The sequence below is a fragment of the Eleginops maclovinus genome, chromosome 16, assembly GCF_036324505.1.
Source record: "Eleginops maclovinus isolate JMC-PN-2008 ecotype Puerto Natales chromosome 16, JC_Emac_rtc_rv5, whole genome shotgun sequence".
In the NCBI taxonomy this organism is placed as follows: domain Eukaryota; kingdom Metazoa; phylum Chordata; class Actinopteri; order Perciformes; family Eleginopidae; genus Eleginops; species Eleginops maclovinus.
Genome location: NC_086364.1, coordinates 12,843,596 through 12,870,387, shown reverse-complemented (window position 1 = coordinate 12,870,387; position 26,792 = coordinate 12,843,596). Strand labels below are relative to the sequence as shown.

At 40.8% G+C, this 26,792-nt stretch overlaps 2 protein-coding genes across 4 annotated transcripts in view; one reads left to right on the top strand and one right to left on the bottom strand.

Annotated features, from left to right (window-relative positions):
- Window positions 1-6,525: 6,525 nt before the first annotated feature.
- On the top strand, window positions 6,526-12,151 carry LOC134877548 (uncharacterized). 2 transcript variants are annotated; one of them, XM_063903094.1, is made up of 16 exons: window positions 6,526-6,717; window positions 6,926-6,973; window positions 7,107-7,213; window positions 7,388-7,516; window positions 7,642-7,687; window positions 7,816-7,863; window positions 7,961-8,021; window positions 8,138-8,230; window positions 8,514-8,588; window positions 8,670-8,759; window positions 8,903-8,989; window positions 9,118-9,174; window positions 9,287-9,343; window positions 10,138-10,227; window positions 10,415-10,523; window positions 10,620-12,149. In XM_063903094.1, exons 1-16 carry the CDS (start codon window positions 6,654-6,656, stop codon window positions 10,665-10,667), a joined length of 1,209 nt encoding a protein of 402 aa, XP_063759164.1. In that variant the 5' UTR covers window positions 6,526-6,653; the 3' UTR covers window positions 10,668-12,149. The 2 variants fall into 2 exon arrangements, with proteins under 2 accessions (XP_063759164.1, XP_063759166.1); XM_063903096.1 differs by lacking the exon at window positions 8,514-8,588 and having other exon boundaries at window positions 10,620-12,151.
- A 1,932-nt stretch (window positions 12,152-14,083) lies between these two features.
- Window positions 14,084-26,792, bottom strand: part of adgrl1a (adhesion G protein-coupled receptor L1a) — a 132,178-nt gene continuing 119,469 nt past the window's right edge. For both annotated transcript variants that reach the window (XM_063903053.1, XM_063903054.1), the window contains 5 exons: window positions 26,572-26,727; window positions 25,346-25,442; window positions 21,853-21,975; window positions 20,400-20,417; window positions 14,084-20,256 (listed from right to left, as the gene is read on the bottom strand). In XM_063903053.1, the coding sequence (XP_063759123.1) occupies window positions 19,352-20,256; window positions 20,400-20,417; window positions 21,853-21,975; window positions 25,346-25,442; window positions 26,572-26,727 (1,299 nt within the window). In that variant the 3' untranslated portion in view covers window positions 14,084-19,351. The remainder of the gene's footprint in view (window positions 20,257-20,399; window positions 20,418-21,852; window positions 21,976-25,345; window positions 25,443-26,571; window positions 26,728-26,792) is intronic.

The following is a 26,792-nucleotide window of genomic DNA, read 5'->3' as shown; positions in this document are numbered from 1 at the left end:
TAACATTTCTAGCAAAATTCAACAAAGCGTAGGTGGATCTCTGCCTGACAGCTCAGTTTTTCATGCATGTCTGTTACTGTAGGAGCACTGTAATGCACAATTTGCTGCTTTACTTTGAGCTACTTTGTATTGTATTTACAAATTTTACTGAAGAACCTGACCAAACTACAAAACAGTAATCAAGCTGCAACAGAATCAATTGAATCATCGGGATACATTACAATTTTGGCCTTTCTAGCACTAATGTGAAAACATTTATGAATACAGAAAACAAAAGCAGCCACAAACTCTGAAAGTGAGCTGTTCTGAATATCCGAACGTTATGTCCAACAGTGCTCAGGTTTAATAACAGTCCAGTTTTTACAAACTGGTGCACTCTGAGTGACTATTTCTGTGGTGGAGAGGAGGACTCTGAACAAACTGTTGTCCATCATCGGTGACCCCACCCACCCTCTCCACCTGCAGCTGGAAGGACAGCAGAGTTCCAGGGGAAGAGGTGAGGAGTTTCGTTTTGAAACAAAATTTTGAACTGAGCCATGTTGCTTTTCAAAAAGCTGACTTTTCAAAACGAAACAGATCACTTTTGAGTGACATGAAAGCATTTTATCTGTATTAAATTCACATTGTCCTCAATGTTCTCCCAATAGACTTCTGTGAAGGTTAAATAGGAGAATTTACCCCAAAAAGCTGCTAGGTTGTCTGTTGTATGTAATGAATTTCCTTATTAGGTATTTTTGATGTCATGATTTTGACTTTTGATGTCTTAATATGACTTTGAGATTAATATTTTGGACACAATTGGCTTCAATACAAACAAAGCCCATATCGTCACATTGAACACTTCCCTTCCTTTCTTACTTAAATTTAAAAAAAGTGAGAGACAGTATTAGCATCAAAATATAATTAAAGCACCAAAAGTAAAAGTACTCATTATGCAGATTGGCCTATTTCAGAATAATATATATATAGTGTGTGTGTGTGTGTGTGTGTGTGTGTGTGTGTGTGTGTGTGTGTGTGTGTGTGTGTGTGTGTGTGTGTGTATGTGTGTGTGTTATAAAATATTAACATTATTCGTAATATTAGCCTGTAATGTGATGTTATAATATCATATAGTGTTGGGCAATTACATTACATTATTACTGTCTCTGAACTGTAATGCGTTACACTACTTTTGCGTTACTTTGAGTTACTTTCACCAAAATAACCGTAAAAGTATGGCTTTAAATGCTAAAAAGTAGTTTATTGCAGCTCATTAATTAAAGCTATCTATCTGGCAGTACATGCTAAAATTTCATGCTCCGTTTATTTGGGCTAAATAATATTTGATACAGGTAACATTACGTCTCTGTGTGTTATTAATAACATGTTAGTGGAGCCTCTGCACGGCCCAGTAACATACTGTATATCAGTGTTTCTCAAACTTTTTCAGACCAAGGACCACTTAACCAATAAAAAAATACTCACGGACCACCTAACTCCCCCAATATCCCAAAACAACATTCTGAGGGAAATTGAGGTGCAACAGTTCAATACAAAGAAGGAAGGAGAAATATACACTAAATATAACTAAATACACACCAAATATAACTAAATATAAACTAGAATAAATACAATAGGCCTGCTTACTACTCCAACAGTATATTAGAAATTACAGCCTAATAATAACAGCTTTATGTGACCTTCTCTATATCGCTCGTTCACACATTAAATCAACAATACAAATACAACTACAGATTCTACAAGCATTTCGTTCACATGCAATTTAAACGGTAAATGCTGATAGATTTTACACATCATATGAAACATAGACTACATTTATTACTGAGTTTATGTCCGAGCGAACAGAGAGATACGCAAAATGCACCGCATTTAGTAGCCTACCACACAAACTTCTGCTGTGTATTTTCTAAAATAAAATACAGTAAAACTATGGTTGCAGGCCCAAGTTTAACAAGAATTTAACAATAAACACAAGGTAATTATTTACACTGTTACATTTACAAATAGCATTGTTTACTCACTCATACACTGCGTGTCTCTGTTGCTACCTAATGGGAGGAATGGTGCTGCTTGTGCTGAGACATCCGTGAAACAATGTCTGGATCCAAACGGGAGAGTTTTAGTCTCATATCACAGTCCACATTGATCCTGTTACGCTGCTTTGTTTTCAGACCAACAAGTGTAGAAAAAACAACTTCACAGTTGTAGGTGGTTGGAAACGGCATCAACAGTTTCAGAGCAGCGTCAGCCAGCTCTGGGTGCTCAGGCTGGACGTGGACCCAAAATCTGTCAAGCTTTTTCTCTCTGAAAGTCGTCCTCAGTGTCCCATCAGATGCGATGTCCACAAGGCTGTCAACCTGTCTTGATGGGAGTTTGGAACTGACGTGTTCGATGTGCGTTTTGTCCCCAAATGGATTCCTGAACCACTCATAGACTGCATCTAGTTCTGGGAAATATCTTCCCAGCTGAAAGTGAAGGCCTTGCAGATGTTCCTTGAAGGCTGCAACTGTGCTGCCGTCCAGCTCTTCATCTGCAGCAAGGAGAAAATCCACAAGCGTCGGAAAACAGTCAAACTCCTGGCGATCCAGACGGACACACCACAATTCCATCTTGAGGCGTGCGGCTTTAATTTTGTCCTGCACATTGAAGGCGGTGACGGCTTTTCCCTGCAGCGCTAAGTTCAAAGCATTGAGAGCGCTAAAGACATCGGCCAGGTATGCCAATTTTGAGAGCCACTGGAAATCATGCAGTCTGTCATACAGTTCATCAGTATGATGCAAGAATAACATCACCTCATCGCGCAGTTCAAATAGACGGGTGAGAACTTTCCCACGCGACAGCCAGCGAACTTCAGTATGGAAAAGCAGTTTTGTGTGTTCACTTCCCATTTCATCACACAGCTTTAAAAAGACGTGTGTTCAGTGCTTTGGTTTTTATTGTATTAACAATTTTCACAGACTCGTCCAGTACTGATTTGAGGCATGGTGGCATTTTTTTCACAGCCAGCTGTTCTCTGTGAATGCAACAGTGTGTTGCTGTGGCGCAAGGTGCAACTGGGCGTACGCGCGCTGCCAGTCCCTTGTGTTTCCCAGTCATTGCAGTTGCACCATCTGTGCAAATACCAACACATCGTGTCCAGTCGATATTATTCTGCAGGATGAAATCGTTGACTGAGTCAAAAATGGCTTCCCCTGTGGTGTTGGTCGGCAGGAACGACAAAACAGAAATTCATCCTGCACACCGCCAGCATAAATGTACCTTACAAAACACAGCAGATTTGCCTCATTCCTGATATCAGTTGACTCGTCCAGTTGCAGTGTGAAAAACTGGCTTTGGCGTAAACGTGTGATCAGCTGATCTTTCACATTTTCGGCCATGGCTGTTATTCGCCGCTGGACAGTATCATTGGAGAGGGGGACCCTGTTCATTTCGTTGCTTGCTTTCTCCCCAAACAATACATTAGCCATAACCTTGGCAGTTGGTTTGACTAAATTCTCACCTATCGAATGAGGTTTCCCTGTTTTTGCGATGAGAAGGGATACCCTGTATGATGCCTCTGTAGCCTTCGCATTTTCCCCCGTCGCAAAAAAATGTTAGGGCGCCTTCGTCATGTGTTTTTAAGTTCATCACGTTTTCTCTCAAACAATGCTAAAGGTTTCCCGATGTAATCCTTGTGTTTGCTCTCAAAATGACGCTTGAGCTTGGCGGGTTTTATAGCCTCGTTAGCCAACGACTCGTAGCACAAAACACAGTGTGGATTGGGACCCTCTTCATCTCCAAAATCCAAATTGTATGTAGTCGCTGTGATATTTTCGCTTCACTTTAGCGCAGGACTTTCAGCAATCAAGCCGAGTTTCTAAGCTTTCAGCCCGGTGGTGGTTAGATGGCGAACCCGTCTCCTGGGACTCAGTAACACAGATAAAATCACTTGTCGCTGCGGCTGAACCACTTGTAGTTGCTGGATCTCCTGCATCAGGACGATGCACCTTGACTGTCACGTCAGATTTGTCATTTAATTTTCTTTTAACTGACCCTGTCTTTAGCCATCGATCCATCTTGTCAGTTGACAGCTCAAATTGACCGCGCAAATCATTTATGACGTAAGATCGTAGGCCTAACCTACTTAGCTACGTGGCTACGAACCTACGTAGCTACGCTACATCTATTACTCTATACTAGTAATTTTAAGACAGTTTGAGAAACACTTTAAACTTATAATATATTAATTTCAAATGTGACATTTTACCAAAATATTCACGGACCACTAGGGGTCGCTCACGGACCACCAGTGGTCCGCGGACCACTCTTTGAGAAAGACTGCTGTATATGAACGGGTCTCTATTGCAACGTTAGCTCACCTTGTCATTGTGTTAATGGGGATTTGGCTGACAAGCTTTCTAAAAGTCGGCGATTCCACAGAGGACAGAGGCTGCATATCTTCAACACTCCGCCACGAGTTTCTGAACTTCTCGGGGTTCAAGCAGCAGACCCAGAGAAAGCTACCTTCTGTTGCTTGGGCCTGCGCGCACTCCTGTCTCTTTCTTGTCTTTTCCCCGAGCCTGCAGCTCTGCATTGTGAGCCGGCAGCTCTCCATTGCGAGCAAGCAGAGTCTCAATCGCGAAACTGTTTCTGCAGCCCTCTTAACCAATAGCAAACAGGCTTGCTGAGTTACTATTCTACCTGCACAATTATTTCTCTGGTGTCGGAATGTCTCGCGATGTTTGTGAACTCTTAAAAACAAAACACCGCATCACTTCGGGTTAAAACGTGTTGTAACTGCGTTACTGAGAATTGTAACGGGTATTATATTACCCGAATTTCAGAAGTAATGTGTTATGTTACTGCGTTACAGCATTACTGTACCTCCGTTACTTTTGTAACGCGTTACACCCAAGCAGGGACGGATTAAGAGTCATTGGGCCCCTGGGCCTGTGACGACGAGAAAAGCCACCCCCCCCCAAAAAAAAAGAAGCACCACGCTAACTTCACCCTCAAGCGCAAATCAGAGGTGTTAAAGGTTGCGCTAAAAGCACAGTCGAATTTTATTCACGTGTATCTTGAGGATTTACAACAAGTCAAAAAACACACATAAGCACATAAGTAAAAAATAAGCAGGCGCAATGCAAGGGGCCCAAACCCCTACATCACACAGATCACATCACTCATAAGAAAACTGCTTGAAAACATGCATCGTCATCAAGGCTTGACAATATTCTAACCTTCGAAAGGGGGGGGGCAGCTCGCAAAAGGTTTGGAACCCCTGCTTTATAGTATATTCTACCCCATTCTAACTGATTTAAGGGCCATTTTCCGATATTAGGGATGAATAACATTGATAAGCTGTGGTTCAGGAGCACTATATGACCTATCATATGCCATTCTATTTAATTTGGGGGGGGGTCTTTAACGTATGAGGGATGAATTAATTACACAACCCGTGGCATATGATTGGGTGGCCCTATTGAGATATATTACATAATGTAACCAATGTTATGGCTTCAGGGCCACTTTAATTGTATTATGTTGTAGAGACAATATTGAAATGGTAGCGCGGAGGCTTGGGCTTCAGGGCCCCCTTGGCCCTTGGGCCCCTGGGCCTGGGCCCGGTAGGCTCGTGCAGTAATCCATCCTTGCACCCAAGAGAGCAGTGGCGGCTGGCCAATAGAGGGCGCTAGGGCGCTGCCCCACCTCTCACCACATTTCCTTGAATAAGACATAAAAAAAATGAAATAAAAATGAAATAATAAAATAAAAATATTTCGAAATATATGTATATATATTTTTAGATGTGCAAGATAAATATTTCATAGTTATTGATGAGTAAAGTTGTTTCGTTCGTTGACATTGTCTGATTGGTGACGTATTTCCGCTCTGGGGCGCAGGACTCTCGTTAAAAGGTGTACATGCGCAGTAGCTCCTCTTCAATACAAGAGATAGGACGTTTGTTTGGGCGCACCTCTCCTGCGCCCCGAGCTGAATGCAGCTGGATTTGGCGGCGGGGCTGACGTCACAGCCTTCTGTCATAAAGTATGTGTATTGTCCATGTTATGATATATATTATTTAAATATATAGATATAGAGATATATCTAGAGATAGAGAGCTATAGAGATAGATAGATAGATAGATAGATAGATAGATAGATAGATAGATAGATAGATAGATAGATAGATAGATAGATAGATATTTATTATATATGTATATTGGCCATCTGTATAGTAATATAGCACATCTGTATATTTGTTCATACTACATCTGTTTATACTATGCCAATTATTCCCACCTCTTTATACTGCCCTTATCTTTACATAATCACTCTTAACTGCATATACTGTACATACTCTATATATCGCACTTGTTTCACTTTATCTATCTATCTATAATGTTGTTTTTGTTGTTTTCATTTATGTAAATACACTCGTTTGATTCCTTAGTACATGTATGCATGCTTTTAAAAAAAAATACATTTTGGAGTTATAGCCCCCCCTGGAGAAAACTCCACCAGCTGCCACTGCAAGAGAGTACTGTCTATCTCTAATAACGCACGTAAACAGACACGCCCTGCTATGCACTCTTCAGGAAGTGCTCAAGTGACTTTCCTTCTTCCTAGGTCATTTTCCGTTTGGCGCAGTTACTTTTGTATGTTCTCGGCAAAATGACTTATCAAATGTGTCAATTTGCTTTAGTGTTCATGTTTTTCTGTATTGGAAAAACGTTAGGTAAGTGATTTAGCATTGTTATTATGTTTTTTTTTCCAGTTTTATTAGTTTATTTGATACTTTTTATGTAAGCTAAGAATCTGTTGTCGTCTTACTTTTGATTTTTGAGGATGTTTAAAGAAAGCTTAAAGTGTGTTATGATCTTTGTATACCTATTTTCTGTATATATAAACTTAAGCATGATGTATCCCAACTCTACCTTGAACAGGGAAGCCGAATGTGCCTGCTCCAAACTATTCAGCACCGTCGGCCATTAGTAAGTTTATTCTGACGGACATTCTGTAATTATTCTACATGATAATGTATTTTTCTACAGTTTAAGGAGCTCTCTAGGATGTTTATAGAGGGCTAAACACGTGTTGTGATAAATTGTATGTCTCGTCTCACAGTATGCTCCCAAAGAAACATTTCCTGCATCGAAGTACAAACGGCTAAAGGCTACAAGTTCCATTTCTCGTGTCCTGCGGAAGGAGAGCTTAACGTAATCCACAATAATGTAATTTGATTTTCTTTTACACTCTGTTTATAATATGTTTGATTATCCTTTACTATATATAAAAAGAAAAAGACAATCAAGGCGACGGGACAGAGAAGAGGTGCGAGTTCGACACCGATGTTGTGTTGTTCCAACTTGGTCATTTAAGTTGAACTTTTTATTATTTCCCAACAGTCTCACATTGCTGTGCGTCAGAATGGCCCTCAGCCTTTTTGTCTTTGGGATGAAGTGAAGAGCCTGGAGCACGATTCAGTTACTACAATACAGTGTAGAGACCTGTACATACGATGCTTTGTTACCACAGTGAGTATCTCTGTATGTCATTTATTAAATCAATAAAGTAATATATTTATATATAATAATTTAAATACAGAAAATATAAAAATACTCTACACTCTCATAATATAGAATTTAATGTTTCTTTTCAGGAGGATGATTTAGTTAGCGAAACCTGTTTTGATTATAAAGTAACTGGTAAGGAAGTTTCATTTATACACATACACAAATATATATATAAATCACATATATATATATATACATCACATATATCACATAAAGATCACAAAAATGTATAATATAACCCACCTCTTTACGCTAAATAGAGAAGCCAGAGAAGCCGGATGAGCCTGATCCTACATTTTACCTCATCAGTAAGTGGACATTTATTCTGACAGAATTCAACTCTTGTAAAATAACTCAAGTTAATATTTGATCATTACATGTTCTTATTATTATTTTCTTGTGCAGTTGGACTTGTGGGGCTCATGATGGCTGTGATCATTTTAGTGTTCTTAGTCTGCTGGAAAAAGTGAGTTTCTATTCTGCTTGCACGAAAAAAGCACTGTTAGTTTTAAGACACATAAACTTACTCAGTATCCTGCATGAACTCAGAAACATTTGTTTGTGGTTTGTTTGTTGTTTCAGGAATCAGTACTTTGCTCGTAAAATGGCGCCGTTTTCAATGTACCTACGCTCTCGTCTCAGAATATTAGAGAGAGAAGGGACACAAGTAACTAGGTATGTATGTCTTTCAAATACATTACAGCTGGCACTGTTGCACTTGAATACACTTTTGAATACATCACTTTCAAATAGTTAAACACTAACAAAAAGTTGGTCAAAGGTAAAAAAAAAAAAAAATCCAGTCAAATGTCGCCATAGAGAAAAGGTGAATTAAAATAAAAAACATATACAGTATAGTATGTATAAAAAATAATAATATATACAAGACATAAAGTCAACTACTTTTAGTTTATTAAGTGCCGCTGACTGTAACTCTATGTTTGAATGTGTCTTTAAGACCCCCTGCAGGAAGAGGAGTCCAGAGGAACACAGCTGGTGATTTGGATGGAAAACAACTCAACGGTGGTATCAGGTGAGCTTACATTTAGAAGCTACTTTTTAACAGATATAATTGAAGTTGAATAGATTTTCATTTTTTTCTTTTTTATTATAGCCTGTTGGAAAGAGCTGCCACCGGTCGAGATGGAAGTGGTGAACGTGTTAACAAGCAAGATGAAACACTTGAAAGTGTGCATAGTCCCAGGTGAGATTGTCAGGTTATCAATAAAACATCTTCATCCACTGACCTGTTTTTAGGCTTTGTCAAAACCATCAAAGTGTTTTTTTGAATAGCAATTGGAAGTCTAGACAATAATAATCTGCTAAAAGCTACCTTTGTCTCCGCAGTATTGATTGTGAAGCTGATGGCAAGACTGCTTCAGTCTCTAGTCTGGACCACAATTTGAGCTGTGAGGTTGTTCAGCCGACTACAAAGTGAGAATGAGGGTTGTTAACTTTTGCTTGAGCCTGTTACTTACTTTCCTTTTGGGGCTTGAGAAGGTTTTGAATAACATTTCTCAGGTAAGATTCAATGCCATTTTTATTTCAAATTTGTTTTGCAGTGGAAACATACATGCACCTGTCCTAATCAAAGACTGCAAGCATCGTGCTATGAACGGGTAAGGTTACCGGTGTTTGGTGGATTGGCAGTGTGTTTATTATTATTATTATTATTTTTATTCTTTCAACACCGTTATTTAACAACTATATATTTGTATTTGTTTGCCTCAGAAGTGTGAGGGATGATCCAGGAGGAATGAAAGACAGCAATGGAAAACCCTTTGTTAGGTAAGTCTGTTTTGAAACAATTTTGATATTTGTAGATATACTGTAATTATATCATGAACATTTTTTATGTTTACCTTGTTATACTACATATACAGTATGCCATGAGTTGTCAGGGTGCATGGTGGGAGAATAAACCCTGTTGAAAATATTTACTGTATGTATATACACTGCCCGGGCAGTGCTATGATCTGGGGTTGCTGCAGTTGGTCTAGTCTAGGTTCAGAAAAATTAGTGCAACTCTGGACAGAAATAAATGTTGTGACATTGCAGAAGCTTGTGGAAACGCTGCCACAGTGAATGCGTGCCGTAATCAAAGCTAAAGGCGGTCCAACGAATATTAGAGTGTGTGACCTTTTTTTTGGCCGGGCAGTGTATATGACATATAGCCTCCAAGAGGTGAATCACTTCTTATTAGCTTAGAAGGAAATACAGTATTTGTTATTAATTGCATCAAATATACTTTTAACAGCAACCCACAAGTACTGTGATGTTAGGCGATGTATTGGATGAAATAAAATATCCAGTGACACAATATGATAATTCAAGAAAATAATACAAACATAATATAGAGCCTTTTAAACAGCATGCCTATAAGAACTTCATTTTCACATAACAGCTGACACGCAAAACTGTGATGACTATATGTTAATCCAAAACTAAATTTAACTTCAATTGTGTAAACCGTTCAAAGAAATGCAATGCAGAAGTGAAAATAAAACACGAGGTGAAGTACTTACCCTCAGGTTTTTCTCTGCCCATCTGTTCACTGATTATGGCTGTGAATACTTCTCCAGGAACGAGGAAACGCACAATGGATGTGCTCCTGGTTGTGGTGGTCCTGAAGCTTGTGAGAATGAAGGACACTGGCTACTGCCTTCTCAGGGGTGAGACTTCTTCCTGCTCTCTGACACTCTGCACGGAGCCCAAAGACAAATCTCGGTCGCAATTTCACGCAATGTCTCCTTTTTTTACATCATAACTTGTCTGTTGTCTGCTTGGAAAGTGAGCATTACCAAGCTATGCTATTTCTGTCCAGAGGCTTATAGCTCCATTCCTTGTTTCTGTCTTCAGAGCTGACAGGCAAGCCAACCAACCTTCTGACATGACGGATGAAGCCAGAGCTTTGGTGAACAAGGCCGGCTTTGAGTCAAACCAGCCCAGAATGTGCTCCACTGCACCAGTAAGTAAAAGCGTTCTACTGTATATATTTTCTGTTTAAATGCTTGTATAATTTTGTTCTCGTTTAATATGGTCTTTGTTTTTGGTTTTGCTTTAGGAAAATGGCGTGAAGTCAACCACTAACATGGAGAACTATCAACACTGATGAATATTATTATAGATAAAATAAGACCCTATATATATATACACACTATAACTATATGTCTCACAAGGTATGTGGTACATTTACTGGTGGTAGCTTTGTTTGTAGCATTGTAATCAAGCCCAGCACTTTACCTTAAATCATAACTTCAGTAACAGATGGATACATCTTCATTTGGGTCATTACATCTAAATTAATATTAGTTATGACAACAACAAACACAGACACACGTGTGCTTTGTTATTCAGATAATAGTGCATGGCTTGACCAAAGTATGGGTAAACCAAATATCAGAAAATGTACCACATACACAGCTGCGAGACTACAAAACCTAATAATACTTATAACAGGGGTGTCCAAACATTTTTCACCGAGGGCCACTTACAGAAAATATACAAAGGGATGGGCAACACACTATAGGTGAGGTATATTGCTTCATATGTTAAGTTAGGTTATAAGCTATCAAAATCAATCAAATGAAGGTAAATTATGCTTGATACTTGAATATGCTTCAAGAAAGAAAATAGTGTACATCACAGCTTTCCATAGGGTTTCATTTATTTTGATACAATAGGGTTGGCAGCTCATTCCTTAAAGCCAAAGCCTCATATAGCTTATAATAAGGGAAAATATGAATAGTGTATTTCAAGCTTGTTTTGCAAACTAACATTAGTTTGAGCACATTTTCAACTTTGAGTTATTGGCCTTATTTACACATGAATACAGTGCAATATAGAGTATGTTTACATATATATTTAAGAAGTACAATATGAAACAAGCACACATTTCAGGTGGGCCATATTCCATTAACGGGCCGTAGTTTGGACACCCCTGACTTATACAATAGTTATAATCTACAGATTAAATACATTTGTATAAGCTATATAAATATACATATATATATATATATATATCATATTATATAATTTGTTAGAATGTTTCATTTTAATGAGACAATGCCTGACAAATGGAAACATTATAAAGAATGTTTTCTCTTTTTTATTGGAGTTTTAATAGCTTATTTATCTGCTCTGTAATAATTAAGTTTGCTTTAAATTCTTGTTTATCATATAACATTTATTACAACTAGTTTAACTATTTTGTAACATTTTGCTCGGTATTTACAATTCAGATTTACATTATATTACGATTTTAATTGTTCTTGCTTACATACTCAGTTGCATTGCTTTTATTATTAATCGATTCATATATAAATGAGAATTTATCAAATTGTAAGTGCATTACAAATGATGAATTTTTGTCTTTTAAATAAATGTCTACCCACCCTGGACTGTCCTTTTTGTTAGAACTTGCTTTCTAAACTATTGGAAGTATCTCCTTTAAACCACAAGGGGGCAGTAAATGGTCATCGCTTTTCCAGCTCTAAGGTACACAGGCAACATCATTATACCTCTTATTATTTTGTTAAGAGATTAACTTGTATTTATTTCTAGAAGGCAATAGCTTCAAAATTCATGATTGTATCTACACCTACCAAATATAAATGTATATGTGATTAACCATTATGAGTGGGGCTTAAATGCTTTTGTTTTTAAAAATAAATCATGGCCCCCTTATGGAGCTGCTGATTGACTATTGTGTGATTCCCTTTTTGCAATTAGTGGCTATGTCTCAGTTGATCTCTATATTCCAGTATACTATTTCCATTTATTAATCAACCAACAAATTAACAGTAAACAAATGACACAGCACTTGTTAATTTAAATGTATCTTACAGTACTTAAAAGATGTGTCATCATGATGTATGGTAGTAATCACAGTTACACACACACACAAGGGGGTTCAGGCTGAATATAATCCATCTCTTTTCTCTATCTCTTAGGATCTGCTGATAGTTGCTGTTAGTCAATGTCTGATTCTATTTTAAGCTTCCCTAAATGTTCAATGACCTTGAAAGAGCCCCCTTTTTACCTCTCAGATGGACTGAGTACAAAGAGGAAATTGTGTCAAGGGTTAGAGGCTTTGTTGTTCATGTTTGGTGTGTCAGTGTGTTAAAGTGTTACTCTACTACCAGTGAAAAGAGGGTGATTGAATGGTCATGGCTTCAGAGCCTCCCCTCTCAGGGAGTTTCACTGAGGGGACATGAGTGAGGCAGATGAGTGGGTGAGTAGAAGGTGGCTCAATACATGCCACCATACATGTGCAGAGTACAGAATGACACGGGGGAAAAGGACATAGAAGAGGCTGTAATTATGGATGAATGCTCTGATGCACATAATAATTAGATATCAGCTAATTGGTTACAAATCACACTGCTCATTGAACGGTATTATGAGCAGTCAAGGAAACAAAAGTCGGTGGAACACTGATCAGCCCACATCAGGGATAAGAAGGCTTAAGGGAAGCTAGATGTGCTGCAACAACACAGGCCAGACATTTAGTTGTGTTATCCCTAACTGATCTCTAGTTGATCACAATCTTTACGCTTACTCTGGAGCATACTAAAGGTCGCATACAGTTGCAGCTTTACAAACAGCATCAAATACTGCTGCAATCAGAAGCCAGTAAGCTGCACTCACGTGGTGGTTATTAAAGATTACATCAGGGATCACACTACATTGTATGATTAATTAACCTTGACTGATGCTTGGTAAAGAATAATCCAGCTGAGCAAGTATGCCCACAGGTCCGCATGTATATACAGTTACATATGAAATGATTGAAAGCATCGTTGCAGCAGGTTTCGTAATACTGACTCAGGGTTACTCTAGTGAAACAAAGCCTGGCTTTCTCCAGATTAGACCAGTCCTCTAACCGTACCCGGCGTGTAAAGCTCTTTAGTCCCTGTCAAAACACGAAGGGTTTTGGGTTCTCCCTCCTACAGTGACTGCTTGCTTTTTCTGAATCTCTTTGATCACTTTGTGTGGTATGTTTTGGACATAGACCAGTATTTGACTCGTCCAAGCCTCTGGGTCATCTGCATATGCATACTACAGTACAGTGTGTGGTTCAAAGGGGAGCTGACTCAGGAAGGGGCTTGGTTGCTTGGCTTCTGTCCCCTGCTTCCCATGGTATACAGAGGAGCAGCACAATGCTCTTGTAACCTGCCGGGCACCCCATGAATAAAACATTACCACTGTATTACTGCTTAAAGATGTCTTTTCATTTCCAGTTTGAATCACAGCGTAGGTATATTCAAGTTAATATGCATTGGCAGAGCGAAAGATTGATTTTTTAATAATCCTAGGTGCTGTTGTGCTTTTATTGCACTGACACATGCATAAGCACATAAGCAATTATGCTGCACAAGCATACAACCACACAAAACAATTGAGAGTCTTTAAGACGTTGCCAGAGAAAGCCCGAAGCATGAACAGTGTATATTTTCAATAGTTTTTTATTAATATGTGCTGATACAAGGTCGCTCTGACCTGCGATGATGCAAACACTCACAGAAAATCATCCCCTTTGGCCGGACAGCTGTCGAGCAATGGTCTTGAGAAAATAATTAAAGAAGAACATTATCCCTCAAACAAAATAGTAACAGTATCAAGGTGTTATATTACCTTGGTTTACAAATGTTTCAGTGGTACATGACAAATTATTTATTTTATAGAAAAATCACAGAAAGCTCTGGAAATGGTGCTATATGTAGAGCCCAACATGGCACGATATCAGTGCAGTGTTTCTTTCAATGCCTACAGCCTGTTATGTAAAACCATTAGCACCCAATAACTTGTTCCCATACTGACCAGGTTCCATTGTACTGAGTTAATAATACAGCCCCTAGCTGATACTCAGAATATCCCATTCACACCTGTTATTCTTCCTCTAATGATGGACACATATCATCTTGGGCAGCATTTACTGACCTGTCCCATAGACGATCACATGGGATGGAGATCACTACAGCCATGGACAGGCACATGCAGGCACAGTTCAGCCCCTCCTTACTGTCAGAGACTCATTTGAGGAAGAGGAAGAAATAGAAAAAAACATGCCTACAGATCAAGCTGCTCCTGCTGTATGTGTATAAATGTTAACAAGTAAACAGCTGATACAAGTCTTCACTTCAGTGTATAAAACTAGCTAACCTGATTGAAGATGGTTATTATATGTGTGTCAAAAGATATGTTTGTTTGGACCTTGGGGCTTATATGTAGAACGTGCCTCAAAGGTTTAACATTTGGAGAAACTCATCCCACACAAAAGCCCCTCTGATGTTGGTCCCACCCTGTGCATCAAAGATGGCCTGAATTGCTGGCACAGCTCCACGAACACATATTCAACACAAAAGAGAAACAGCACAATCCTCATCTCTGGGTTTATGCCATACCCCTACATACTCTTAAACTACTCTAAAAGTACTGTATTCAGTATAGTCATGTGGACACACAACAAGAGACCAATAACAAAATAGTACTACTTTATCAGTGTTTACAGTTGCTTTTAGAAAATCTGTATAGGAAAATCGTCTTGCCTTTGTTAGCACTCTAAAAATCCGGCAGTGGATTCATTTTTTCACATTTATTTATGGAAGCATCCATTAAACCAAAAAACAATCACGTCATCTATCTTCCTCTACAGGCAGAAGAGTTTTATTCAATGAACCAACTCAAAATATGACATGCCAGCTTGATGAATAAAAATAAATAAAGTGATAAGCTCTGGACTTCAAACCACCAGCAAAGCAGCACATCCTTCTCCTTATCTCCAGATCCAGTCCTGCACAGCCTCATTGCGAATGCGCCTCCCCCTCTATCCCCCCTTCCCCCCCTCTCTCAGTGACTGCCTATGGCTATGAATTTGTGACATCAGGGACATGTCTGCTGTCCCTACTGTGTCCCCTCTTGGGTCAGTTTAAGACATACAATAATCAGCCCCTGTTCCTCTGCTGCTGTTGAAGTCACACACCAGTACACCCCTTCCCCTCTTCCCCTCCCACCCTCCTGTTGTGATATTGGCCACACAAATCACTGGTTAAAAATGACTCGACTGCGAGTAAACTGACTGTAGGCCTGCTGGGACCTCCGCTGTCTAATGATAGACTGAGCAATAGTTCACTCTCCACTGACACAAAGCTGCAAGGGTTAGACACTACTGGGTCAAAGGTCGGGCATCCCACCTCTTAAATCACTGGAGCACATGCATGTTAGGTTGCAACTGGCACCAACCGAAGAGAAGTGTTGTGAAACAGACGGAGATGGAAAAAGAAAGTAGAAAAAAGAGAGTGAGGGTTCACTGCAGCAAATTAGTAACCAATGTGTTATTATTGTAATCACAGGTTTAGAGGACTTTGAATGGTGGAGAAACTCCTGTTGTGTGAGCCTCCATCCCAAAGCAAGGCTGCGGACCTTCTACAGTATAATCACCATCATTTACTACAGTACTGCACTCTGTTTATTGAGATATTAATCTGGGATAAACAACGCTTTTGACAAAACAAATTAACACTCTCAAAGAAGTGCTGCACTAATGGAGTCCATTGAGATTGATATTAAAATGTGGATGAGATGGGAGGGATAGGGAGGAAAAGAAAAGGAGGTAGGAGGTGCTGGAAAGGAGAGAAGCAGGCCCAAGCTGATGCACATTCCTCCCCTCATGGGGAGTACCTGTCTAAACACTTCTTCTCCCCGGGCAGAGATCAGCATCAGCACATTATATCAAATTCAATGAGGGAGGGATGGAGTTAATGATGATGTTGATGGTGATGAGAATGATGGGGATTAAGATGATGATGGCCAACTTGTGTTTCCTATTAACAGTTCCTCCCTGGAGTGAATTGTTTTATTTTCAGTCGTGCTTAAAGTACATTCAGTTGTCCTCAGTTGACCAGTGGGTGCTGCCTCAGTACAGAGCCCCATCATCAACAGATTACATCTGTGCTTCACATTGTCCAGCAGTGCCTTTGATTTGTAAACAGAGGAAGCTCCCAGGTTCAAATCTAAGTCATGTACCATCAGCAGTATTGCACATGTTCCCTCTATGGCTCAAGTGATGATTCCGGGGGCCTTCGTTCTGAGCCTCATCGCGCTCTGCAGCCTTTACAATGATACTTACAAAAGTGATTTGAATAACAAGAATAAATGGTGGTAAATCCTTGTAATCCCTCTGCCTTATCTGTCTTTAACCCTCTCTCTTTTCAGCCCCAGGAGCCACCACTAAAGGCCGTCCTTTGGGTTCTCTTAGAAGTGGGACAGACAGTGCCAAGCCAAATGTCACACTGCAGTGGGTGCATCTATTTTCTGCTCACGTTCTGTTCTCACGGCACACACTTTCGCCCGTCACAGGTTTACAAGGAAGACATTTGAAATAAAAAAATAAATGACAATGCCATGAATAAATCAAGGTGAATAAATATTCCAATAACATACATAAAAACGGATAAATAAACCACAACAAATACCTATAAATACAGAATTTGAGAAGGCGAATTCTCAGTATTTTTAAAGGTCAGACAGATTTCAGCTGGATGAAAGGAGCCTCGTGAGCGGCTCTCACTTGACAGCTAATTTCTCAAATGTATAGCTTGCATAAGGTGGCATATTGGAAACGATGTTCCCTCCGATCAGTCAACCCTGCTTGTCATTTTCATGGTGTATGGTTATCTCACGTCTCCCGAGGCGGTCTGATTTCTCCTGTCCTCCTTGTACCTCAACACCATAGCAAGATAATATCCTATTTGAGGCGAAGAAGTTAAGGTAGCTCTTTGATATGAGTATCACCTTTGTCTAATTTGCATCCAAGTCATGTCACGAAAAAACAGCTTTCAAATGTTTGTGCACTAAAGTCTGGTGCATGGCACGCACGCACACACTCACACACATCCGGGACACACACAACCAGCCATTCAGACGCATTCATAATTACACACATGCACACAAACACATGCACACAGGTAATTCATGAATTGTCACATTAAGCTCTGGAACAGTGCTGAAACTACCTTTAAGAAACACCAAAATGCAATTTTTCCAGATAGCAAAACAAATGTCATTATCATACATGCTTAATCCCATGTCGTAAGTAAGTGTTATCTGGTTACATCTTCCAAGTAATACAAACAAAATCACTTTATGGATGCTGCCGTTACCCACAATGCTTCATCCTGCCCTTGAGGCACAGAATGACATTTGGCAACATCTCTCTCGCTTTCTTCACACCTCCTGCTGCTGGCAATCCCACCGTGGGAATGTCAAAGGTCAAACATTAACAACCTGGGTGTATTATATTACATCAAAATTGTGCCAGGACTTTTTGTTTTCCGTTTTTCATATATATATATATAAATAAAATCTACTAGACATTATTATCTGTCTCTCTCTGCATTTCCATCTCCATTGGATCCCTATAGATTTTTCACTGAATGGCACAGAAAAGCAAGAGATCACGCTACGGGGGAGAGAGACCATTATCATTCAGTTCACAAACTCCAAAACATTTTATTTTTTTCTTTCGTTGGTTTGTTGCAGTACAAGAAGTCACTTTTCATAGTATTTGTTAATTTTGTTGCTTTTGATCATCTGTTATGTCTATTTACATAGAAGGAATAAAGTAGATTCATGTGTGGTTCTTATGTACACGGCTATACCAATTGGTTGACCAGTGCTTTCGCGGTGTTTATAGTCTTGCTTGTCACAACCACACACAGGAAACAAGTCCACTTCAACTGGCTAGGCTCTAACAGCAAAGTACAGGGGCCCTCGCAGCCCCAGAAGGATGCAGACCAAAAGTCAACAAATTGAATACTCTCATAAAAACAATAGCAAGGCAGTCATTTAACTTTTCAAATGCCTAAAGCAAACAACCAGAGAGAACAGTGGAGAGGATTGGACAGTCTTTAGGATGCAGATTCTTCTGCTCTTGGAAGGGGGGGGGGGGGGGGGCAGCGTCTCAGTCTCTGCTTTTACTCCACTTCTGTACATAGTCATCGATTCACAGCAAGAGAAAATGAAGGCAACTGAATCAGCTCCCACTGCCTGCCTGGAACAAACGCTTGTGTTCCCTTTACTTAGATGAAGTACGATTTTGACTTATGATGTTCAGTAATGAGCACTTCTGGATACATGAGCATACAGTGTATGCGAGTGTGTATATGTTTGGTTTGTGAATGTTCTAGTTTCTCTTCTGGCTCAATAAAATATATTTTTGGCAACAATGAAGAAGCTTTCTGTGAGACTTTTTTAGGTTATAATAGTGTATTATATTCCCTGTCTCCACAGCGAGCTACTCCTATCAAATAATGACTTAAAAAAAGACCTATGGACGGTACGACAGGGAAATTACATAAAATACAAAATGATATTCCCATCTCCGGAGGCAGGTCTAATGAGAAATAAAAACATTGACAAAGTTTTAAAGTTTTGGAAATATCTGAAGGTAAACGGGGTAGATTGTGGTACATTCAGAGTGCTGGACTTGGCCTTAGGGTCACAAAAGAACTTGGGGGAACGGAGTTAAATAAAGCATGACGAATGCTCTGTGACAAAACTCCCATCACTCATCTCCAGAAGATTGGGGAGGGTTTAAGATAAAGGCTGATTCTGTAGTCTCAGCCATGAATCCCCCCTAAAGGTCACTCTGTTTGTTCATCTGTTAGCTAAATAAAAGTCAAGTGAAAGAAAGGCAACCAAACAAGCAGAAAGTGGAGGGACGCAAGAACGAGGCAGGCTAGGAGGTGGCTTTGGCCATCACATAAGTCTCCAACTTCCTCCTTCAGCCTCCAGTCACAGGCTGGTGACCAGCTGCATCTGTCCGTCTCCCTCATTATGGGCAGGCTCTTGAGCCTGGTGTCCCTCCCCACTTGGTCTCCGGTGTGGGGCCTGGTAGAAGGTCTGCATTGGGGCCCCGCGAGAGCCCAGGGCGGGCCTCCCAGAGCTGTAGTACAGCTCCTCAGGGGGCTGGGCTGAACGGGGGACCACCTCAAGTGGCTCGGGACTGCTGTCGGGGTAGGGTGAGTCTCGCAGGTTGGTGATGCTGGTGTACAGGGAGTCACGGGCAGGGGAGTCTGGTGCTCTGTTTCCCGTCTGCCCTCCAGCACTCTGGCCGCTGTGGCCGCTGTGGCCCAGGCTCTCGGTGAGGTCGGCCGTGTAGCTCTCTGACTCCTCCGGGTCGCTCTGGTAGAGGACTGACTGGGCTCGCTGCAACAGCAGGGGCTCCTCCAGAGCTTTATAAAGCAGCTCCACATCCTGCGGAGTGCGCTGCCGTCCCTCTCTCATATAGTCCTCGTCTTCATCCATGCCAATAGATGGCTCTGGCCCGGCCCCTGTTGTCCCCCGACCGACCCCTCCATGAGGACCTACCCTGGCCAGGCTGCCACAAACCCTGTCCCCTACGTCGCATCCTCCTCCACCACCTCTCAGGTTGTTATGCACAAGCTCAGAGATGATCATTTTTTCGAAGGCCGCGGCATCAGAGAGGTTTCGTCGGATGCCTCCGCCTCCCAGTGCCTCTGAGCTGCGAGGATTCAGGAGAGGTGGGGAACTTTCTCCTCCCCCACCACCAAGGAAGTCACAGCTGCCCCCGCCTACACCCCCTGGGCCACTGCGCAGGGAGTAGCTGTTGTTGAAGTTACCATTCAAGGGCAGGGTTTCCATCCCACAGGGATCACGGGGCTTTGATAACGTGCTCTCTGGACCATAACACAAATAGAAGAGACACAGGGGACAGAGGGTTTTGGTATTATTATTATAGAGTTAGATTCATGTGCAAGATACCGAAGAACAATAAATATCAGATGTTAAAATGATGTGAACTGAGGTGAATTACACTTACTTGGGTCACGGAAGGTTCCTGTGATTCCCAGAGAAAGTCATGTGGAGTGAACAAAATGAAAGACATTAACTTGATGCATTGTTTTTAAGACATTTCAGTCTGTATTTATTTTTCTTTCCATCTCGCTCAGACTCTACATCGAACCCTTACCACAACCCACGCACACACACACACACGCACACACACACACACACACACACACATGCACACACACACACACGCACACACACACACACACACACACACACACACACACACACACACACACACACACACACACACACACACACACACACACACACACACACACACACACACACACAACTCTGATTTATGCAGACTGGGCCCTGTTGGTTTGACACCATGTTCCTCCAACATTTACTTCTAAGCCACAGAAAATACTGGATATTTCTTTACTACTGTCACTGATACCTGGATACATACATAATTCATATAAAACTTTGCACAGCAGCAATATGTTTATTTTACCACTTTCCTTCAACACAGCACAGATGTTGGGATTTTTCTCGAAAAAGACATCAAGGAGCAAAGCAAAAGCTGCAGTATCTCAAAATGTGAAATGCTCATTTTTTAAATGTAATGCTTAGTATGACTTTAATCAACGTTCTTCGGTGGCGGTGCGGGTAATTAGACATTCTAATGAAGTGCTTTCCCTACTTCCTCTCCCATACTCTTCTAAAAATGTCTCGGCTGCCAGGCCTGTGGCCATCAGGCTTGACGTATTGTGCGGAAAGGCTTTAAAATATTCAACAGAAACGCCGTTTTAAATTTCAGTCCTCAGACACGAGGCCTGATACTCTGCGAATGCACACTCAGTCAGCAAGGAGACACACACAGCCCCTTACCAAGCGAATATTGGTACTGCAGTGGAGCAAAAATCATCTAATACAGTAGTATGCATCATACTGTAAAATAGGAGGGTTCAAATAGACCTAGAGATTGATTAAGTATACAAACACACACTGACACTCACACCTGACCATCCAGAAGCCAGATGGAATGTCCCAAGCCAACGAGCTGTCTGATCCCTTATCTACGGCAGTCATGATTCAAGCTGACTACTTTTTCTACTTTTAAAATAACAAAACTGTCCTGTCGATTTCTGGCTGTCACAGCTGTAGCTAAACTTCTAAATCAGTTTGTGGCTGTTTTCTTGAAGATTTAAGATTTGACCAGATGGCTGGTTAGGCTGTAAGCACTGTGTGGCTCATTCCTGTTCAGCTTTGTGAATATGTCTGACAGATACAACGTCTGATAAAACAACACACAGGCTATTGCACCCACACGCAGGAAAATTTGCAAAAACACTCAAATACATGAATGACTTTGTGTAAACCTTGTCTAAATACTGACAGCAAGCTGCTTGAATATTGCATACACACATGTGCTGACATCACTGCACACACAGACAGAGTATTAATGAGGAGCTAACCAGTAGAGTTGAAGACGCCAGGTGAGGGTGGGGTGAAGCTGTCGGCCAGCAGCGTGTTGTAAGGAGAGGTGCCAGTCCGAGTCTGTAAAACCGGGTTCGTCAAAAGGTGGTTGCCCATGGTCGCTGAAAGGCGTAAACATTTAAAAAATAAACAGAATCACACATAGGCTCTTATCTTTTCCTCAAATGTATGCAAAGCAATCACAAGCAAGAACACTGCACACAATAGGTGTAGCGCTCTGAAATTCACATTTCCAGACTCAGTAATAACATCTGGAATCATAAAAATATTTACTGTTTATTCAGATGGGGTTATTTTTGTTATGCCGGTGCTTTATGGAGTCATGCATTTCACACTTCTCCTCAATGTTTATGACTACTGATTGTAACCTTTGAGTAAAAATACAATTGCATGGGAAAGGAACAGTTTGGAGCATTGCCATTATTTTTTTTTATTTTGGCTCCTGACAGTGTAGTCAGATGGGGTAGAACTGTAATGCATGTCATTATGTAGTCGAGGCGTGCAGCCATTGAAACACACTTAATTTCCCAGTGCAATGTGAATGCCACTACAAGACAAATATAATTCAAAGAAATGGCAGAGAGAATGTTGTATAATGCCCATGTATAGCTCCAGCCTGAGGCACCTCAAACAGAAATGCCATGAAATTAAAAATAGGACAGCATGACGGAGAGTAGTCCAAGGCAAAGTACAACCTTCAGGTCTCACGCCTGCCATTCATCACACAGCAAGGGAGCAAGGAGTTTTAAAAAAGTAAAATATGCACTCACACACAGCTATTTATTTGTCATTTTTCCTCCTCTTTCTGGTCCCGCCCAATTATTTGGCATGCCACAGAAACCCCTCTTCCTCTATTTTCTGGCTCATTCTGTTGTGTCTTTACTCAACCACATTTCCTCAGTTCCTTGTGCCAGCATTTTACAAACAACACCAAATTAGCTGGGATTAGATATGTGTGTGTACCTCATCGGAATATCCCGTGGAGTATTAAAGGAAGTACCTTTAAGTGGAGAGAAAAAGTAGGGCAAGAGGAATCATGGGAGGCTGTGTGTGTGTTTGTGTGTGTGTGTGTGTGTGTGTGTGTGTGTGTGTGTGTGTGTGTGTGTGTGTGTGTGTGTGTGTGTGTGTGTGTGTGTGTGTGTGTGTGTGTGTGTTTGCAGCATTCTTTGTGTTCAGGACACATTACTATTGTGCTTAAGTATGAGAGTGAGGCTCATAAAGAAATGAAGTGGTAAATCAAAGTGCCAAGTGATAAGGCTGCAGCGTCTCTTCTGCAGATTTGGCCCCATTAATTACTCCTTCATTCTTCCCTCTTTTCCCCTCCCTCCCTCCTTTTGTCTTCCATTTTCTGCCATCTGACACACAGAAAATGAAGGTTTCCCAGCACAGTTGTTTGTGTTTGACAGTGCATCATGGAATGATTTACATTATGTGTCTCCGACAGCCTTGGTGATAACTCTGTCTTGAAAAAAAGCCCCATGAGCCGCCTGCCTGCCTGCCTGCCTGCCTGCCCGCCCGCCCGCCCGCCGCCCGCCGCCCGTCCGACCACACACACACACACACACACACACAAACCTCTCATCCATGCAGCTCACTCATAGCACCCTCTTCCTCACCCCCTGCATTCCTCCTGTCACTCTTCTCAATTAGAATAATTACCCCCTGTTCGCTCACACGCTAATCAGTTCATTAAAAACAAAATGGATGAAATTAGCATACAGAGTGACGGCTGATTTAGCAACTGCCTCTGTTGTCATCATCAACACCCCACCCCTCTCAATCCAAACCTGAGCCAACCTCAATCGTCTCCGTGTTACTGAAGGCTGCAGCGGTGACGCCACCAGTTGCTGAGGCTGAGACAATCAGTGACTCCACACACTTATTTTACTTTTTAAATAACTTCTAGTGAGCAATTCATGTGAAGTTCAGAGGGGAAAGCGTGCGTCATTGCATCAGGCCAAGAAATGTGAGTGCAATCGATCTGATGACCCTATAAAAATGATTCTGAAGTCCTAGCAGTTTTTACAATAGATTTCCTAATCACAGTAATAATCAGTGATTTATGATGATGAATCACACGTTTAAAATACAAGTATTTACTGGAAAGAGAAATCACAGAGTTTATACTTTATTATAACAAGAATTCTGACACTTAGCTAAAGCATCGACAAAGGCACAAAGACCCGCTGTGCATCTCTTCTGTATAATGTGTGTGACTAAGAGCTTATTATCTCTGACGCTATTCCCACTCATGTGCAACTTCAAGACACTGGCTCATACTCCAGTAAAATGCATTTCCTCTATTTTCACCACACCTAAAGCAAACAGTTGCAGTTTTGCCTTTACACCGAGGCTCTTACTGAAGTCCATCAGTCTCCTGCCAGTGCTACACAGTACATGTCTCTTCTGCTGATTCCTCTGCTTTCTTTGTCTTTTTACTGCTATTGGTTAATGGAAAACCTCTGCACTAGATGGGACCAACTTAAGGTAACTCTGTAAAGGGATTACTTTGTGTTAAAAAATGTTTAATGCGTTTAGGTTTCCAGATTAATCTCAAGCATTATCGCTTTACTGTTCACAGGCCGCAATTTTTTTATAATAATGGTATCCCAACACATGATATATTGCCATGTCAAGACTTCTTTGTAATTAATGTGGAAGATTATAAAAAACCTAAAAGGCAAAACCATATTAGTTTGATACATTTATTAGTTTGTATAAACTGGTTTGGTGTAGACCTGATATATACTGTTATATTCGTCTCCATCCTAGCTCAAATTACTTTTTTATTTCATTTAAAACTGGAAATCACGAAACAAAATGAATAAATAAAGCAAAGATGGATGACTATTCTAAGATTATTAATTATTTCACAGCAACTGACTGCAAACAGTTATTCAAAGCTTTAAACTCTGGGCTAGATGTGATTTATGATGTGATGAAGTAGCTACCCTACCCTTGTAAAATATTACTGACTATATTCTGTATACCAAAGGATTAAAAATACACTCAAATCTGCTAAATTACAGTTAGAGGAGTTAATTGCAACCGACCCACACACATATTCACGTATTAAATGGGTTGATCTTCATATATAAGTGCTTTTAATAACCAGCGACTGCCACTGCACTGCAAACTGAAATACACCAAACATCAACTGTATGTTATTCAATTTACGCTATTACTGCTCTAACAGCTATTTGCCAGTAGCTGCAAGGCGATCTGAATCATTAGGTAACCTTTATATACCAGGCATGGGAACATATATTTCAACATCTTGTATAATGTCACATGTGCACATATACCGCTGGGTAACAGCACTTGTCCTTGGCTTTGTCCACCCTTCCTTTGCTTTAATTGTTTCTGTTATGTAAATCTAAACGTATGTGCTATAATCTATATGTCTGTGTGCATCACAGCATTCATATCGTAACAGAGGGGGAGCAGAGCAGTGAAAGAGGGAGGCCTCACCGCGGTTGAGTGTTGGGGTGTTATTGATATCTCCCGCCATGAAAGAAGATTCCGTCTGCTTTCGAACCGTGTCGTTCCACATCCTGCGGATCCGACTCTGGAAGAAGGAGCAGAGCTCAGTGAGTGGCAGCAAACAGACAACAAGTTAAATATAGAAACGCGATGGGTAGACTTTGTAACTCAGTGGGGCTGCTGTAATCAAAACTGTGGGGCTCGATCTAATCCGTAAAGAACAATAGGCAAACATGGCAGACAATGACAGAGAGGCGTTGGGTAAAGAGGCACAGTGCTATGTCATGTAATCAGGAGGGGGGCTAATAATCTCGAGCTGTGTAGGACATGATTGCAGTAGCTGATACTATTGTTATTTGGAAGTGTCTCATTATATTGTGGGAAAGCCTGTTTGTTGATTGTGTGTACAGTATATGTCTGTGACAGTGAATATGCCAGCATGCACAGTATTTGTGGGTGTGCTGTATGGTGCCTTATTTAAATTTAGAACATGGACTTCAAAGGAAATATTTATTAATGAGACATCCACTCTAGTAAGCACAGGCCTGCCAGTAATGTATGGACACCTAAAAGAAGAAACTTCAGAAGAGAAGTGAACACGGCAGCTGATTAGAGCAGCTTTGCCACAGAAACGTCTAATGAACTCCTCATATATCCTGATGTAACACACTCTCATCCTGATCCTGTCACTGAGGACAAATGTATCGTAGCACCGGTGTTTCACTTGATGCAAACCTTTGTTTTCCAGGCAATAGAAAGACACATGACTGTTGTGTGAAAAGTCAGTTGGTTAGTAAATAGATTGAAAGCTTTGCAAAGTAATCGCTGAGTCATTGTTATTGATTAGCAGTCAAATCCTCACAGGCGCTCTCATTTTGTGCTCTAGAATCTTACATAACAGAGCTTTTAAAATGTCCCTTGTTTCCAAAGCTATTCATTTTGTTTTGACACTCTTTTTGAAAGTGTTCGGATAATACCAAGGGAGTCATTTGATTCAAGAAAATTGATTTTTTTGTTTCATTCAACCAAAACAAGCTGATTTTCACTGAAAGCTAAGGCAGATTTACTCTTCATATGTTTGAAGAAAAATACTATTTTTAAATTCATCAGTGGTGTAGTTAATGTGTAAAGATAAACAAAAAAGTGCGCCTGCATCTAAGGGCACTGTTTTGCATGTGCCATCATTTATGTGTGTGGGTCTGTCCTATTCGCACCTGTCGGTGGGCCGCTGCGTGGCGAGCTTGGCTGCCGCTGTAGTAGCGGTTGTTGGCACGCAGGCCCGAGTTCTTCAGGGAGCCGTGGGAGCTGGTGGTAGAGGTGCGGCTGCAGCAGTAGGAGTGACGCAGACACTTACTGTACTCCTTATGGACCTGTTAAGAAATAACACCACCGGCACAGCGGCAGGTTTCAAAGCCACTCATAAACACAAACACTA